Here is an 18,392-nt window from a genome sequence, read left to right as displayed (position 1 = left end):
GATTTTAATTTTGCACGAACAATTGGATATGGAAAAGCTATCGGCAAGATGGGTGCCGCGTTTGCTCACTGTGGACCATAAGCGTGACCGTGTGACGATTTCAAAACAATATTTGGAGATGTTTCAACGTAATCTAGATGAATTTCTGCGTCATTATTGTGGACGAACCATTACTTCATACCCGAGACGAAGGAACAGGTAAACAATGAACAATGAACTTCACCGGGTGAACCAGCTTCGAAAAGGCAAAGACCGTAAAGTCGGTCGGAAAGGTGATGGCCACAGTTTTTTGGGATGCACGCGGTATAATTCATATCGATTACCTTCCGTCGAAGCAAACGATCAATGGCGATTACTACGCAGCCTTATTGAACAACATTTTAAAGAAAAACGTCCCCATTTGGCTCTTCCATCAAGACAATGGATTCACGGATTCACATGTGCCCGGTAGCCAAATTCAACGAATTTCGCTACGAATTGCTTCCCCATTCAGCATATTCGCCAGATTTAGCCCCCTGCGATTATTTCCTGTTTCCAAACCTGAAGAAGTGGTTCGGAGGAAACAGATTCTCACCAGAGAGCAACTCATCGTCGAAATAGAAGCTTATTTTGAAGGGTTGGACAAATCATATTATTCGAACGGCTTGAAAAAGTTAGAGAATCGTTGGATCGAGTGTATCGAGCTGAAAGGAGACTACTTGTATGTTGAGAAATAAAAATGAATCGATCAAAAAAAAATGTGTTTTACTGTGTTTTTCTAACAACTTATTGACTTGCCCTCTTGAGGAATATATTAGCTACAACATCCAATAAATAAAAGTCGCTAAAATTTAAGTCCAACATCAATATTAATAAAAAAGTAAAAAGTGTGAAAATGGGAGGTCTAAAATGGGATGTAATATGGAGTATCGGTAGAATTTAAATAACAGTAACAAGTAACACAAATAAGTGAAGTCTAAATTTATTTATGTAACCAAGAAAAATAGTTAATGATAGTTCACATTTTTATTGTACAGTAACAGAAAATATAATAGCATGATTGGAGAAACTGACAAATAAACTGATAATATTATGGAATAGAACCTATAACCTATAATCGCAAATAAGCTGGTAATGTGTGGAATCCTATAACCTAACTTATCTAATATAAGTTGCTAATATGGAACCTATTTTATATGCTCAACCCTCATTTCACATTATCGGCATGTCGTCACATGACACAGAAAGTCTTTTTGTAGCAATAAAAAAGTTAGAAATCACAATTTATCTGCATAATATTGTTCATGCAACATTATTAAAAGCGTCTATGTAATATAAGTAGCGATGCACCGGATCGTAAAATTACCGGATAGAATGTAATTCGAGAAGACAATTTCTTCGAGTTGAATATCCGACATTTTCCGGATATCCGACTGGTTCCGAGAAAATGTCTTCTAAAAAGAAAAAGAAATTGTAGAGAAAAAAATTGTAATTTTGCAACAATGTATAAGATGTTGTAGCATTATGAATATACTTATTTCTATACCTTTGTATAATAAAAAATCAACAATTTAATGATATAAAATTTCAACCGTATTCCCAGATACTAATGATATCCGACTATTCGGTTGGATAGTAAAAAAGAACCGGATAATATCAGATACTGGATACTTTTCGGATATTCGGTGCATCCCTAAATATAAACATTAATAAACTTACTTTCAGTTTGTGAGAACACTTTTTAGAAAAAGATGTCGAATCTTCTAACGCAACGAAAATAAATAAATGTTTATTGTGATGAAACATCACAACATTTTGCTGAACTCATTGCTGAGCTCATATGTAGCAATTTCAACAACTTTCAGCGATTACAATGCTAGATTGCAATGCTTTGTTTAGAAAATAAGCCACCATTCCATATTAGCAATCTATTCCACATTCCCTGCTTTTACCCTATATAAAATTCGGCAAATAGCAAATAATCAGAAAAAATGATATAAATATTAATTTAATTTTAATGTATTCATATATAATAAATTATTGATACATATTTGTTTGACAATTACGACACAGTATCAAAAGATAAAAAAAAGGAGTTAATTGTAAAAATTATGTTGAAAAAAACATATACAATATGCCAACTTTAATCGTTTATAATTTAAAAAGTATTATAGTCTCAATATTTTTGTACACGATTTTTCATCTAGAATGTTCTACAAAATCTGCCAGTGAAAGGACCTATACTTTTTCTGGGACACTATACATACATACACGCGCGCGCACACGCAACGCACATATTTATAAATATATACATACGCGCGCGCGCGCGTGTGTGTGTGTGTATGTGTAACAAAATGAACCAAAAGTCTGGAGGCCAAGATCATTGCAGATTATTTCTCTTCTTTTTATTTTTATGTTAAAAATGAAAATGAGAGGAACAACTTTCTTGATTTTGACAAACATTATCAAAATCATAACTCCGAACAACATTTAAGAGGTTTGAGCTATTGATCGAACATCTCGAATAATGTTATAATAATATTGGCGGTACCTGAAAGTTCTAAACTAAATCATAAGGTTCATAGCACTCTCGTCAGACTTGGAAGTGGCTGACTTACAAATGGCTTAGAACTTTATCCAGTATCTTTACAGACAGACTTTACACAACTTTTTGCTAACTATAAGATTTACGAGAAATTGTAGCTATTCATGAATAATGGTACGTCTTACAGTACCTAAAATTACAACTACATTTACTAGTCATAAATTTTTACAAGTTTTACAGGAATAAATTACGATTCTGCTTAGATTTGATCTATTAATTAAAGGGAGTAAAAAGATCTCGATATCAGCTAATTGAAAAACGTGACATTTACTTTCAAAATTAAAGTTGACTTTGAGAACGTCTCCATACATTTGAGATCAAATAAGTCTCGCCGTTTGATGTTCAAATTTTACAAGCTTATGAAACATTTTTCTCAAAAATACTTTTTTTATAAGATATTCGACTGTCCAGACTTTCGGTCCATTCTGTATGTGATCTCTAGTAGTAGAGATTTTATTTAAAAAAGTTGCTCGTGTGTAAAAAGACAAAGAGATACTTGAAGGTGAAGTGTATGTATATCGTAGTCTTCTTATAAAGTTTATAAGAAGGAATGTATAAATTGGCGCTTTGTAATCAAGATATCAAGCATGATTGTTGTTTTTATATCGACTATCGTCCCGAATTCTATTGTACGCTGTAGTTGCCTCTTGTTGTGTTTTATTATCTCTGAATATTTTATCTTGTGCTTCAACATTGATCGTTAAATCGCCTATTTATGTATACATATTAATTATTAATAGCGCTAAGTAATCGACAATGCGTAGCGCATTAGACTGATAGAATCCTTTCGGATATATACGCACGAGAAATTTTCAAATAAATGTGCTGATTCTGTTACGTTTTCAATAGTATATTCATTTTCTCTTTTCTTCTGTTGTTTCCTCTTCCTCCTCTTTCTCCTTATCATCTCGCTTGCTCTGGAAAGTCAAATTGAAATCATCCGGAAACTTGGAACGATACGTGACGAAGTCATCGCGTAATCTGCAGTAATCGGTGAAGAAGGTGAGATATTGGATTTCCTCGTCCGTCGGTTTCGGTGAAAGTAATGGCGGCTTCAACTTGGTTATAATCGGTACTGAACGCCGAATTAGTGGCCGTTTTTTGCTTGCAGGTGGTTCCATAAGGCGCTTCAGAGCATCCAATAGTCGATGCATTAGTTCGAACTAACAATCATGTAAATTATTACGAGTTGAGATATTGTTTGCGTTAAATTATGAAACAATTCGTGTAATACGTAGGCTGCTGGAAAAGTTTCTGCAAACAATATGAAAAAAACATGTAAAATTCGGTAAATGGCTTTATTGTTTTTCGAAGTATTCGCCTTTAAGATCGATACATTTTTGCATACGCTCGAACCAATTTTCGAAGCATTTTTTCCACTCTAAGGCTGCAACCTCAGAAATCAGTGTACGAAATGTTTCAACAGCTGCTTCAGGTGACTCAAATCACTCACCACGCATATTATTTTTAATGTTTGGAAACAAAAAGAAGTTATTAGGTGATAAATCAGGTGAATACGACAATGAGTCATCAATTCGACATTATTACTGGATAAAAAATCAACGGTTTGACGTGCTGTGTGACAACTGGCGTTGTCATGATGAAGGATGATGCGACGATTTCAGTATTTACAGTTCTTTGATCTTTTAAAGCCACGGTTGTCACATGTCCGGTATAACCGAAGAAACAAGCAATCATTTGCTTGGCAGCACTGCGTGAACGAACTTTTGTTGGTTTCGGTTTATTTTAAAATACCCAAAAAGTGGATTGTTGTTTACTTTCGGGCTCATACGAATAGAGCCATTTCGTCCTCAGTAACGATGTTGTAGACCAAATTTGACCGACCTCGATTGAATTTCCTGAGCATTTCTTTGCTCCATTTAACACGAGCCTGTTTTTGAGCTTCGGTCAAATTGTGTGGGATCCAACGACTGCAAAGTTTCCGTACGCTCAAGTGATCATGCAAAATCGTATATATTGCTTTCATGTCAATACCTAAGGATACCTGAATCTCGCGGTATGTTATATGCCGGTCTCGCTCAATTATTTTACGCACAGCATCAACATTAGTGACAACAACAAACGTGGATGGACGACCTTCACGGAATTCATCACTAAGAAAGGTATGTCCACGCTGGAATTCGGCAAACCAATTATAAACAGTCCTATTGGATAGTGTTTCATCCCCAAAAGTCAAATGAAGTCGATCGATGCATTGTTTCGGAGTTAGATTACATTTGTAATCGTAAAAAGTCATTGCCCGAAAATTTTCACGCGAAATTTCCATTTTCTTACGAAATAACTTCTTTTAAAATACTATACAAACAAAACTAGTTGGCTTGGATACAAACTGTCAATTGAATTATAGGTTAAAAACGTCTAATTTTACGGATATGATAGTAGCAGAACGTTGGCGCCACTGGAAGTACTAGATTGCAGAAACTTTTCCAGCAACCTACGTATAATCGTTGTTTAAGATATTAAATTCAAGGCTATATACTTAATCGCAAAATAACAAGTAAACTATTTAGCTCATAATATACAATAATAACAATAAAAGACAAATGAGCAATATTTTAATCAAGATAATAAAATTTAACTTATTACATAAAGACAAATGTGTTTTGAACTTGAACTTAAAGGTCTTTCTTAGCGATGTTACATATATAATATAAAATAAATATATCACAAAATATAACTTATAACTATGTCGGAGTGAACAAAGTTATCAAAAAATTATATTAAAAATCAGAAACATATATGATGTAATTAATAACAATCCAAGTAATAGCAGCTTTAATTCTCTATCAAAAATTATTATCTCACAGAACTCTACAGAATTTCTCGCGATTTCTATGTAATTCTTAGAGGTGCCATATTTAATGAAGTCTCAGAGGGGGAAAGAGAGAAAGACGATATTCTTGTAGTTCTAAGTGCAATAAGCATACATCAAGTTTCATTCACATCGGTGTAATATTTTCGTTTTAAATCGTATAAAAATATTTTTTTAATCATATAAACGTAATTTTTGTTTTAATTTATTTTTGAAAATCATATAATTTTAGGAGTTCCCCTGAGATTAATCTCTTAAGACTGTTTTCGTATTTACAAGTAAAAATTTACCTTTCTTGCAGCGTCCTCCGCTTGCTTTATAACCTTCATCTCTTGACGGAATCCTTCCCGCTCACAAGCACGAACAATTTCACGTGGCAGATTATCCAGCTGGAGATTAAGCTCCTCGTGCATTTTTTCAATCCATTTCATCATCGAAAAACCATCAAGATTCGCGTCGTTCGAATCTATGCAACTCTCATAGGTATCTTCTATGAAAACGCGAAGATAGAGTACTTCTTCAGAGCAGACAAGACGTCGAAAAACATCTCGGAGAAGATAATTAGCGTATTCTTCGAGATTTGCTGCTCTATTTTCTGCCTCAATGATGAAATTCTATCGGATACTTCGATTCGTAAGACTAAATTGTTAATGTTAAAGATATAATGAGAATTTAAAAAAGAAAAACGTATTTCATTAAAGTTTATTTGAAATATTTTATATATAGAATGTTTCCGAAAAATGACAATGAACCTAAAAAGGTGATAGTCAAATTAAAAACTTATATGTAATTTGCATGTCGAGTGACATCACAAGACGATAGATATCAATTTTTGTTAATGGTAATAAGGTTGAAGAATTTTAAACACTTATTGCAAAACAATAATTGAACAAAGTTCTAAAAATAATAATTTTTCCATTACGAGATCTCTTATAATATTATTAGCCTTTTAAGTTTGTCCCCACTTTTCAGAAATGTGTATATAAAAATCCAATGCTTTAGAAGCATGTAATATTCATTGAAAAGTATTCGTTAAAAATAAGTACTCAATCAAAATACATCGAAAAATTGATTTATCCTCTGGTAATCAAATTTTTATAATTCGTAATATCTTTAAGAATTTTTTGTATTTTACATTTATAAAGATTTTTGAAAACTATCTTAAAGTCATTTATATTGTTAAATTTCCTTCAGAAATGATAGAAATATCTTAGAATTATAAAAATTTTGAGAAACTTTCTAAAAAGTTATCAAATTATACAAAAATTCTGAGATTTTTTAATTTATACATATATAAAAATTATAAAATATTATATGAAGAATTGTAGGAGAAAAATTTTTGCCAGAGTGAATTAAAAGAAGACGTATAGTTCTATATAAATGTAAGCACTTGTATTAATGAATTTAGTTTTGGGAATTATTAGGTTGTTCGGAAAGTAATTTCGTTTTTTCTTATGAAAATGAAAGACGATTTTCAATTAGACGTGTTTCAAATGATCATGAACAATCGAATTCGATAAATTTAATCTCTCAGCGATCTCACGAGTTGTTATTCGCCGGTTTGCATCAATTAATGCCTTTATTGTGTCTTCAACTGGCCTTCTAGAACGAGGTGCATCTTCAACATCAAAATTGCCGGATCGAAATTTTGCAAACCAGTTTTGGCACTGGCGTTCTGTCAACATCTTCTCCATACACATCGGATAATTTTTTTCTTACTTGAACAGCATTTTTACCTTTTCGATAGTAAAAAAGTAAAATATGCCGAAAATGCTGCTTTTCACTTTCATATTTGATAGGGCACCAACCAAAAACTACTGCGTAGAATCAATCGAACTTTTTTCATAAGCAAGCCTTGCTATATCAGCTGTCAAAATATATAATGATTATGCGGCTTAAGTGTGAAGTTGGCTGTGAAAAATACAATTAAGTCCTCTGTTGGGAAAAAACGAAATTACTTTCCGAACAACCCAATATTTTTGTTTTTAACATGATTCATTTTTCAGTCTACCTTGATTAATCTTTTATTCTTTTCATTGAATGTTATATCACTAAAATCTTAGAATCTTTTTTCAAACATGTATTTTTTCCAACATGTATTAACATGTTTAATTTGTAAATCACGTGAACTGATCGAATTAAATTGGTACGAACTTCTAAATCATTGATTGTTGTAGTAATTTCGCTGATTTCTCGTTTGATTTGCGCTTCAGTCACAGTGATTGTCATAGTTATGTCTGCCATCGGGACGGCGAGGGATTCGAGATGTACGAGTGCGTTTAAATGCTGGGTCTCCATTGCCCGGAAGATGCGGATTAAATCGAATGGATCATCGAAGTACAACACGGCCGGACCAGCATCAGTAATGTCCTGTTCGAATAATTCTAACACAAAACGATTGTTCGTATATTAAGAAAAAAAATTTTGAAAAGTATTAAGCGCTAAACATTTCGTCCAGAATTACCTATCAATTTCTCCAAGGATGCGGTTTCATCTAGTGTTTTGTATCTGTTAAATAGATCCACCGAGAGTGGAATATCAACGATACTGCTCCTTTCTGATTCAGACTGTTGCCAGTCATACTTGGTTCTCCAAGCGACAGGTGACACGCAATAAAGGAACATCTGGCACATTTTTACTAATCTCCAATTTTCTTCTAAGACATAAATGTCCAACCTACTCTGACCGAATTGTTTCGCAAGCTCGTTCTTTTGAGTACTAATCTCTTCCGTCAGTTTCGTTTCCCATTCCGCTTTCTTCAGCATTTGCATACTTTTCTCGTGATCTTTCGATAGGAATTCCTCGAAGTCGCTTACGTATCGCCGACAGCGATACTTTTGCAAAATAGTAGAACGTATGAATTTATATCGAAATATATTTATTTAAGAAATTAGTATTATATAGTGTCGGATAAGGTGCTTCTTGTGCATACTGGATAAGAAGACATTTTTTGCGCGTATATGAAATATCTTATTCAAACTAATTATTTTCGTTGCTATTGATGATAAAAGAAAATATATAAGAGAGAAATAATTACAAAGAAAAAAATGTATAAGAGAGGAATTATTATAAGGAATTTTTTCAAAGTTATACAAAAAGATCAATATATTAAAATTTAATCAATAAACTTGAATTTGGATTAGGTGATACATATAATATAAACTTCGTTGTTCGAATAAGAGGGGTTCTTACGGAAAAAAATTGCTAGTGCAGTAGTATAATAGTAATAAATTCGATAGTAGTGTTTCAGTACATGATATTAGGATAATATTCTATTTTTATACTCTGTGATCATATACTAAAAACATTAATATAACGTCTCGGTAAAATATCATTTCTCATACTCGTATATTGTCAAGATGTATTAAATATAGTAACTAAACTTCGATTTTGATACTAATTTTATACTGTATTATATACCCAAAACATCTTCACAATTCGTGTGGCATCTCTCGTGTATATCTATAATACATTTTTAGAATAAACTCACAATATAAAATGTAGAATTAACGCTATCTGCATAAGTAATAACTTCTATTCTATAACTTCTTACAACGACGGCCCTCCTGTCGGATCGAAATCTGTGTTGAAATTCTCACTTTCGCGTAGTACTGTCTCTAAAAAAAGTCATCGCATTATTTAGGCCGCATCCATAATTCTTATTTTACGATCATCTTAAGTAATGTCTTAAAATAAACAACCATTAATCTTACAAGGAACTTTTTTCAAATGTCACTCGCCGATTTTTCTCTTTTGGATTTTGGTTCAAGATATCAAAAAATGATTTTTTATACCAAAAATAACTATCAATATTAACCATAGCTTATACACGGTGTCTCATTTTTAATAATGAATTAAAATTCTTCGAAAATAACGCGTTTCTGTCAAAAATGTTTCAAACAATAACAAAAATTATTTGATTTTAAAAGAAATGTAGAATAGCGTTCTTTATTTGACCTCTGTGGAGGTGATTTCATAATCAACTAAACTTTTTTAGTGAAATTATATGATTTTTAAACGCAAATCGATTCCTCTCATCATTCTGCTTACAAAAATGTTAGTTTAAAATGTTTGAAACATTTTTGGCAGAAATGCATTATTTTCGAAGAATTTTAATTCCTTATTAAAAATGAGATGTATAAGCGCTATTATTATAAGGCTAATATTGAGCAGTTATTTTTGACATAAAAAATCACTTTTTGATGTCTTGAATCAAAATCCAAAGAATGAGAAAAATCAGCGAGTGAAAAAGTTTCCCTAATTGTTAGTCGCGGAATAGCTCGTCGGATTGTTCTGACAATGAGAGTAAGATTAGATTTGTATGGGGGAGAGAGAGAGAGAGAGAGAGAGAGAGAGAGAGAGAGAGAGAGAGAGAGAGACGAGTGTTAATAAAATATGAAAGTTTTAAGAGTATGACAAGAGAAACAGTGAATTGAGTTATCAAAGTAACACAAGATATAAAAATGTATATAATATTCACGATTCGTAATACGCCAATAATTCGAAGTGAAAATATATAAATATGTCTGTGTGTGATAGATATGTGACAGAATAATACAATACATGCTGTATACATGTATGTGTGTATCATGAAAGCGGTGTGCGGAATTTACTCGTAACGGATGTTATAGCTAGACGTATGTGCTGTGTAGAGCTCACGGTGTGCGGACGGGCCCCACGATGGACAATGCCAATTCGCGGAGCGCGGTCGGATTCGGAGTCGGCCGACGCCAATTTGTAGAGCATGGTCAGATTCAAAGTCGGGCGACGCTGTTCTCGGATCGTGGTATTGCGGCAGGCACGTCGATATAAACACGTTACATGCATAAATGCGTTGGCCTGGTGATCCGTGTACGCGGTGAATGTGATAGTACGGGATCAGTATGTGACTACAAGATTTCTCCTGAAGATAATGAAGATAGCGACAACGCTTGATAGAGGCAAAAAAACGCTCTACTCTCGTGTCCATCGTTATTCCGATATGCAGAGATTTGGCTGACTCGCCGACTGCTGAAAATACTCAGTGGAGGCAAAGTATGCACTATCCCCTTGTTAGGACCGCAATAGATGGGAGAGAGAACACAAATAAAATGCTCACTATATAGTAATATCACAGCAATATCATTTTTCCATTGCAATATTACAATAAAATGTAGCAGAAATATCGTTGAAATATTACTAAGAAATATTACTGAGATGTCACAGTTATATAAGAATGTCCGCGAAAATGAATCACAGGAATATTATTGAGATATATCACAAAAATATCACTATAATATTATATAATATTTCTGTGATATTTATTGGGAAAAATTAAAACATTTTAAAGAGAATTTTGTAAAGAATTTATTGAATTGATATTTTTAATGTTATTCCATGATATAAATTATTCCGATTAATATTTAAAAAATTACTTAATATGATATTAATTAAAAAATACTACTAGTTGCTAATACAATAACTATTATATAATATTATAATAAACTAAAACAATTATAATAAACTAAATAGTATTTATAAAATTATGTGTGTATACGTATAATTTTGTGATATTTTAAAACATCTTAATGACGTCTCTAATGTTAATAAAACATGATGAAAGCGTTATTAATTATAATGTTACTCTGTTACTTAAGACGACACATTGCTATAATATTACTATGCTGGTTATCAATATGTAATATATCAGTAATATTTCTGATATTATATTGGTATATTGCAATATTACTGTGATATTGCATGCTATGTGGATGATATATGTATAGGACCGCAACGAGAGGAAGAAAAAAGAGCACGAATAAGTTGGTAAGTATAGAATCGCAATGAGAAGAAGAAGGGATACGCATAAGATGGTAAGGATAGGACTGCAAGTGGGAGAAAGAAAGAACAAAACCCTCTTTCCCTCAGACTCTTCGCAAAGCGACGAACTTGCTTCCTTCCTTACTTCGCGCATGGAGTAAGAGTATCCCGTGCCACACACTCCGCTAAAGTCATTAGATTTATAAAGTACCGCAAACTCGCATTCATTTTGACGCAGCCATTTCAAATTTATGCATTTGTATACACGTACTTTCGGGAAAGTGAAGCCGTCAAGTACGTAAATTAATGTTTCTTAAATTTTAAATATTAGAAATTCTGAAATATTAATTCAATTTAATTGAATGTATATTGGATAGTAGTTCAACATCTTAACACTAGGACCGGGAAGGCGCTAGGTATTTAAAGTGTGGCTGTATGCTCCTTTTCATTTAACAATGTTTTTTAATTGTAATTTGTTTATTCATAAACAAATTACAAAAATATATACGAATGATTTATGTATTTACGCTTGATTTATGTATTTTTTAGTTTAATACGGATTTATTTGTTGTAGAAGTTTAATCCACAAAAGTGCATGAAGACATGTAAGTTCAGTTTAAAAGATAAACCACCATGCTTGAAATTGTATACTATGTGCACTATTCCGCCATTTTGACGCGATATTTCTTAAATCAATTATAGTAATTTATAAAGCTAGTGATTTTAAACTCCACACGACTCAAGCGCTACCTGCTGATTGTATCCGTGAATTAGAACTGGCCTATTTTTTCTACTAAAAAAAATTAAAAGTAGGGAAAGGCCTTTGTGAATCGATACAAAATGTTATTAAGAGTGTTATTTTAAATTTAAAAAAAAATCATGTTAGAGTTATACATGTATGTATATACCATGATCACCATTTTTTTAAATAATAATTTGTAAAATGCGCTTTTAAAGTCCAGAAATAAAAATTTTGCACTTAATATTATATTAATTTATATTGACTTCATTTTTATAGCTTTCATGCTAGTGATAATTAAAAAAATTTTTTTTCATTTTTTTAATTCTAAAAAAACAGTATAATTTTTTATAATAACTGAAGGTATAATAAATGAAGGTAATATAATTAATTTAAATAATATATGTAGATGATCTTTAAATCGCTGGAAATATGATTTTAATAAGATTTTAATGCAGATTATGTTATCTTTCTTTCAAAACAAAATAATTTTTTTACATAATTTTCTGGTATCATCGATTGCAAGAAAATATTTCATAAGATTGCATAAAGTAAAATACTTTGCACCTTATAATAAAACAAAAAAATTTCAATAAAGAGTACAGCCAAATGGGTAGGAGAGACCGGGGCTAAGTAAGCACCGGGACTAAGCTGGCATTTGAATTTTGAGTGGCAAAAATATATCTTACGAGTTCCTAATATTGTAGATGACATCTCGTGTTTTCTTTACTAATGAAGTTTGATTAGTTTAGGAGCCACGTTATTATATTGAAGTAGTCAAAAATAATTTTTGAGATTTTATTTTTCAAATTACATTATTTTTTGGGAATGAAATGGAGTTGCAATCCGGCATTCTTGAGATTTCCAAGATCACATCATTTTTTGTGGATGAGTTAAAGTTGTAAAACTTTTTATTGCCATCTTGTAGTCTTATAATTCACTCTATAAAACGCTAATAATCATTTGATTAAAATCATCTATTTTATTATTAAAAACTGCAATTAAAAAAAAAGGTGCCCACTTAGTCCCTATATATGGGGAATGTGTCCCTAATTCTGACAGTGAAATTAACCCATACAGTATCGAAAACTTGCAGTATGATTTTTTAATAACGATTTAATAGCTTTCTACACAATATCATTATTCACATAAAAGTTTTTCGTAATTAAAGTAGAACAAGTCACAATAATATTAAAATGACGTTAAACTGAATCGTGATAAAAAAATGATTGATCAAAAAAATGACATTTAGTAAACATTTTGGAGCCATTTTAACATCATGATTTTTTGTTCTATTTAAATATATTTTTAAATTTATTGCCTATGATAAATTTTAAAAACATTTCTGTTAAAATTTCATATGACATATTGCAGAATCCTTTCAGAATTGTTACACATGTGAAAAATTGTTGTAGATGTAAAAGATTGAAACATTTTTGAAAATTTTCTGCAATAATACTGTATGGGAAGGATTAAAATAGATATTAAATGAAAAATCTCGTTAAACTGAATACAAATATATATTTCTATTTTCCGTTTCAAAGTTATAGGCTCCAAAATTATAGAGTTCCAAAGTTCTGAATTCAAAACGATTTTTTTATGGCTGCGGGGAGTGCGCTATCAATATTATTTGTGTCATACTATCCTTGTTTCACATTTAATAGACGATAAAGATAGAATGAGACACAAAGCGACTCTCCGAATGCAGCCTATGTGCGGCACAGCCACACTATTAATGCTTGTGTTCAGCAGAGAAAGCAGCTTTGCAACTATTGTAAAATTTTTTAATATGATTGATTTAGATCCATAAGGAATCAAAAGCAAAAACCAATTCTTCGTATTGAAGAATTTTAAAACAGTTAGCAAAGCTACTTTTTTTGCTAAATGCGCAGCTATTATATAGATTAGGCGATTCATTTACTATCTATTTTAATCCTTTCACTGCCAGAATTGGTGACACATTTTAGCCGCACTCTTTCTTATTGTTTTTGTAAAGCGTAACCTTGTGTAATTGTTATTATTTTATAAATATTTCTTTTAAAAAATATTAATTTAATTACGTTAAAGTTTATACCTGGATTTGTCGTAATCGACGTGTCTCTTGCTCAAATTGTTGATCGATGCGAATACAATCATCTTTTTCTTGACTAATAAGAAGTTTTGTTTTTAATATCTCTCTTATATCTTGAATATACTCTTTCAATGAAAACTTTTCTTTCACAGGTCTACCGGATAATTCTGTAAAATACTGTGGATCTACATCCGTCATGGCAATCATTTTATCCAACTCTTTGTGTTTTTTTGCTTCTTCTGCTTCTATCTCAACCTATGCAAAATTTTGTAGAAAGCATAATAATGCATGATATATGTCTACTGAAATTTTCTTTTAGTTTCTTTCTTTTTTATTTTTCCTATGTTTTATTAGAGATAAAAAGACTAAACTTAGAAATAAAAAGACGATTTCGATCAAAAATTTTCTTAGAATTTTTTGCATAATTCTTCAAAATTTCTATACATATAAATAGTAGGAGGAGTCCGTGAGCATATTGACCATATGGAAGAGTTAAATTACTTTATATTTCTCGTTCAAATTTTCGTACCACTTGCATAGTTATCAAGCTGGCAACTATTTATCATTTTTTCGAGAAATTTGAAATCAAAATGACATGATCCATACGTCGCGGTTTGACAACTACTTAGCCTGAAATTTGAATGAGATATTTGAAGTGGTTCAACTCTCCTATATGGTCAAGTCTCCCGAATTCCTCCCCATAACTTTTTAAGAAATTTCTCCGAATTGTTATACAAATTGGAATATTTTTCAGAAATATCTAAAAAAATCTATATTTTCCAAAATTTTTTATGTACGTGATTTCTGAAACATTTTAAGTTTTTTCATCATTTTTCTATAATTTCTGAAGAAAATTTATAAAATCTAAAAAAGTTTAGATATTTTTCATCAAATGCTTAATTTAAATATTTTAAAATATTATGAGATCTTATGAGATTTTTTTCACCAAAGTTTATATACTAATGGTTAATATATATTTTGAGAATTTAATAAATTAAATTATATTATATTGTAACATAAATATACTCATCAGAGATCTCAATAATAATAAATAAGCACAACTTACATGTAAAATATTATGGGATTGCAAAATTTTATGTCGATCCTTGTAGACTTTCCTATCGCGTTTGGATATCGCTTTCTTTTTCAGCATTTTCCACCATTGAAGATGGGACAAGGTTTGAGAACAAGAAGGAAAAGCAAAAGGCGATTGTTGCTCTCTTACATTTTCATCTTCATTTAAGAATTTGTCACCGCTAGTTCGATAACGTCGCATTCTAAGAAATTGACAGTTTTTCGCGTTACAACAAATTGAAGCTTTCACATTCTGCTCGAAAGCACGAATATACGATCATTTTATTTCAAATCAAGAAGACATGAAAGAAAAACACAGTGCTTATTTCTACTAATGTAGATTGACTTTAATGACTTTAATCTTAGTTTACTATTTATCTTTTTTTAATTCTTAAAACAAGTTAAATCAAGAATCAAGTTAATCTATTTTGGTAGAAATAGACATAAGAGATGGAAAAAAGGCATAAAATTTGGTTTTTACGGTTTTATAACCTTGAAAAATTGCGATAAACATGACTGTTAAAAGTTGGTCCGGTCTTATGCGTTACGCGTAATTTCCTGCGTGCTGTCAGCTGATGGATTCTTTGGTCGACTTCGCGCAACTCAGAAAAGTTCATCTTCCGCGTTTTATTTTTCATTAATCTGAATTGAAAGCACACAAAAATTCACAGTAACTATCATGAAAGCCATCGAATTACATCGAACGGAGAGATATAATTTGTTTGACATGCGCTTTGCGTTCTTCTGGATATAGAGCTGCGTTCAATAAGCTATGTATATATTTTTGTCTCACAGATCTCCCGATAAAAAATTTTTATATAAAAATATTCTATAAAAATGACCTTACGAAGGTAAAAAAAAAACGCCAAGTACATATAAATATATTCAAAAGAACGTAAGCAATGAAAAAAATTTATGTTTATTTAAAAGTCATAAATAAGTGCACTGAAAAAAATATTTTAATTAAAAAAATATTTTATTTGATCAAAAAATAATTTCTTTAAATACTAGCAATGACAATATTTATTTGACAACATTGATTTGAATCTTGCAATGAAAATTACGTAAATTAAATGATAATATAAAACAGTGTCTTATAGTGATCCTTGAATGGTCTTGAATCTTAAAAACTCATTCAAGGTCAAACTGATAATATGAATAATTGATCTTTTTAAACCCTACAACTTTGGTCTGAAATATTTTTCTATAAAATGTACATTTTCCAAATTCTTTTTTCCATACCCTATATATCCGGTCTACATTCTAATAAAGCCCATTTTATCTTTTATCTCATGTCTCTCGCTTGCATAGTAGCTATGCGCAACGCGGTTTGCCAAAAGGAAAGGATGATTTCAGTGGGAAATCGCCGCGATGCGTGTCCGGAAGGTGTACGCGTACCACACTTTCATTGTTCTTCGATGTCTCGACGGGAATAGGTGTAAGCGATTTCGCTTGTGTTTCTACGAGCACTAATATACTTGTTGTCGTCCCAAGACGAGAGTGATCTAAATATTCTGCGAAGTAAGTGTCCGATCTTTTTCCAGAATTATAAATTTTAATCAATTACAAATTTAAATAAGAAAATTCGCGTAGAGCGAAACATACGCATTATAACAATCAAAGCGACGAAAATGTCCGAGGTAAAGTATTGATAGCGCGAGAAAGTATTTTTAGCTTTTCAAATTTTAGAGTTAAAACTTAATTAGAATTAAGTTTTAGAAAAATTTAAATAATATTATAACAGAAATTTTTTAAATATTTTTCCTTCATTTCATGTTTCTATACTTTTGTGAAAACAAACATTAAAATTTTTTATTATTTAAATTTGTATTTATTTAATATTGAAGTGCTTAGAAATTTTATAAATAAATGCGTTAAGAAGAGGATATATTGTATACTTTGGCAAGTTCGCCTTTTATCAAAATATATTTTAAACTTATATTTTGATTTAAAAAAATATACACGTAAAGCAAATAAAATCATACAAATATATTACTTTTTGTAAAGAAACATAGTTAAATCAAGACAGACAGGCTTTTGTAAAGAAACTTTTTAAAATTTACGATATTATTTATATTTTAGGTACATAAGAACAAAAGTTTTTGTAAGCTGCAATAGCATATGATATATTGATAAAGAATATTTGAAGGATACTATAATCGAAGATACTATCCAGTAAGTAAGAAACATTAGATTAACATTTTGAAATATTAATTTTATATGAATTTCATTGACGTTTTTATCTAATATTTTAGAAATCTAATCATATAATATTACCTTATAATATAAATAATCATATAATATAAATATAATACCTTATAATATTTTTGAAGACCTTTAAGAAATATTTTAATAATATAAATTCTCTGAATATTTTGTAATTATAGCACATAATGTTGAAAAAAACGTTGCTAAGATGTTGCAATGTTAAATGTTGATGTGTGTTTTAGTGAAATGATTTTTAGAATAATGAGCCAAAGGCACCAAGATGAAAAACAAATGAAGTGCATCTTAATACATCATAAAATGAAATGTAATTTTATAAATATTTCATTTAGTTTTATGTAAAAATTAATTTATACACCTAATATTGTTGGAAGTTTATATGATATTCAATAAATGTTAAATCAATGTTCTCGAATATTGAATTGCAATATTTATAAGATGTTATTTTAACAAACACGAAATGTTTTTGTAATGCTTTTTCAACATTGTACAATATTGTAATTTAATGTTTTTGAGATATTGATTCAATATTTAACGCAACATTATTTATAACATTATTTTATGATAAAATATCATACTATAGAAACCTCCAAATTGCGGTCAAAGGTTATTCATTATGATGTTGTATACAACATTAAATATAACGTATTTGAAAATGCTATACGTTATTGAAGATCCTTGCAATAACGTTGTAGTAATGATGTTTTGTTTATTGGGTATAATCGAATACATATAAAATCCCAATACTCTCATATTATTCTGAATAGTAATATGAGAAGTATTAAGGAAGCGAATTATCCAACCGCTATGTAAATATTTGTTGAATACATCCAAAACAATTAACGAAGCGTAAAAACGATGGCGGGATGAATGGAGTTGGATTTTGCATTATCATACAAGGATGAACAATGCAATTTCGCCATAGCAACGTCGTAGAATCTCGCAATTTGATTTATCTATATAGGTTGCAAGCTGTACCAGTTATGCACATGCATCCAACTACAGCAATATACTTAGGTCAAGATGCTATCTGTTTAAAAAGTTACTTTTATCTTAAGCGTTAAAT

At 30.7% G+C, this 18,392-nt stretch overlaps 2 protein-coding genes across 3 annotated transcripts in view; one reads left to right on the top strand and one right to left on the bottom strand.

The window, feature by feature from the left end:
* Positions 1 to 2,134: 2,134 nt before the first annotated feature.
* The window catches only part of LOC108755767 (cilia- and flagella-associated protein 100-like), a 31,799-nt gene continuing 15,541 nt past the window's right edge, over positions 2,135 to 18,392 (bottom strand). Inside the window, exons 2-8 of one of the 2 annotated variants that reach the window (XM_018499014.1) lie at positions 15,593 to 15,742; positions 15,093 to 15,303; positions 14,030 to 14,281; positions 7,882 to 8,251; positions 7,572 to 7,801; positions 5,708 to 6,031; positions 2,135 to 3,747 (exon numbers count right to left, since the gene is read on the bottom strand). In XM_018499014.1, coding sequence (XP_018354516.1) covers positions 3,439 to 3,747; positions 5,708 to 6,031; positions 7,572 to 7,801; positions 7,882 to 8,251; positions 14,030 to 14,281; positions 15,093 to 15,303; positions 15,593 to 15,738 — 1,842 coding nt within the window. In that variant the 5' untranslated portion in view covers positions 15,739 to 15,742 and the 3' untranslated portion in view covers positions 2,135 to 3,438. Of the gene's footprint in view, positions 3,748 to 5,707; positions 6,032 to 7,571; positions 7,802 to 7,881; positions 8,252 to 14,029; positions 14,282 to 15,092; positions 15,304 to 15,592; positions 15,819 to 18,392 lie in introns of those variants that run through there. The other variant, XM_018499005.1, reaches the window with a different exon arrangement.
* Positions 16,470 to 18,392, top strand: part of LOC108755814 — a 9,501-nt gene continuing 7,578 nt past the window's right edge. The window contains exons 1-2 of the mRNA XM_018499108.1: positions 16,470 to 16,621; positions 17,183 to 17,275. The gene's annotated coding sequence lies outside the window, so the exon portion shown is untranslated. The remainder of the gene's footprint in view (positions 16,622 to 17,182; positions 17,276 to 18,392) is intronic.

This window comes from Trachymyrmex septentrionalis, unplaced genomic scaffold (assembly GCF_001594115.1).
Source record: "Trachymyrmex septentrionalis isolate Tsep2-gDNA-1 unplaced genomic scaffold, Tsep1.0 scaffold126, whole genome shotgun sequence".
Classification (NCBI taxonomy): Eukaryota; Metazoa; Arthropoda; class Insecta; order Hymenoptera; family Formicidae; genus Trachymyrmex; species Trachymyrmex septentrionalis.
The sequence above is the reverse complement of the archived record's forward strand: the minus strand, read 5'-3'. Positions and strand labels throughout refer to the sequence as shown.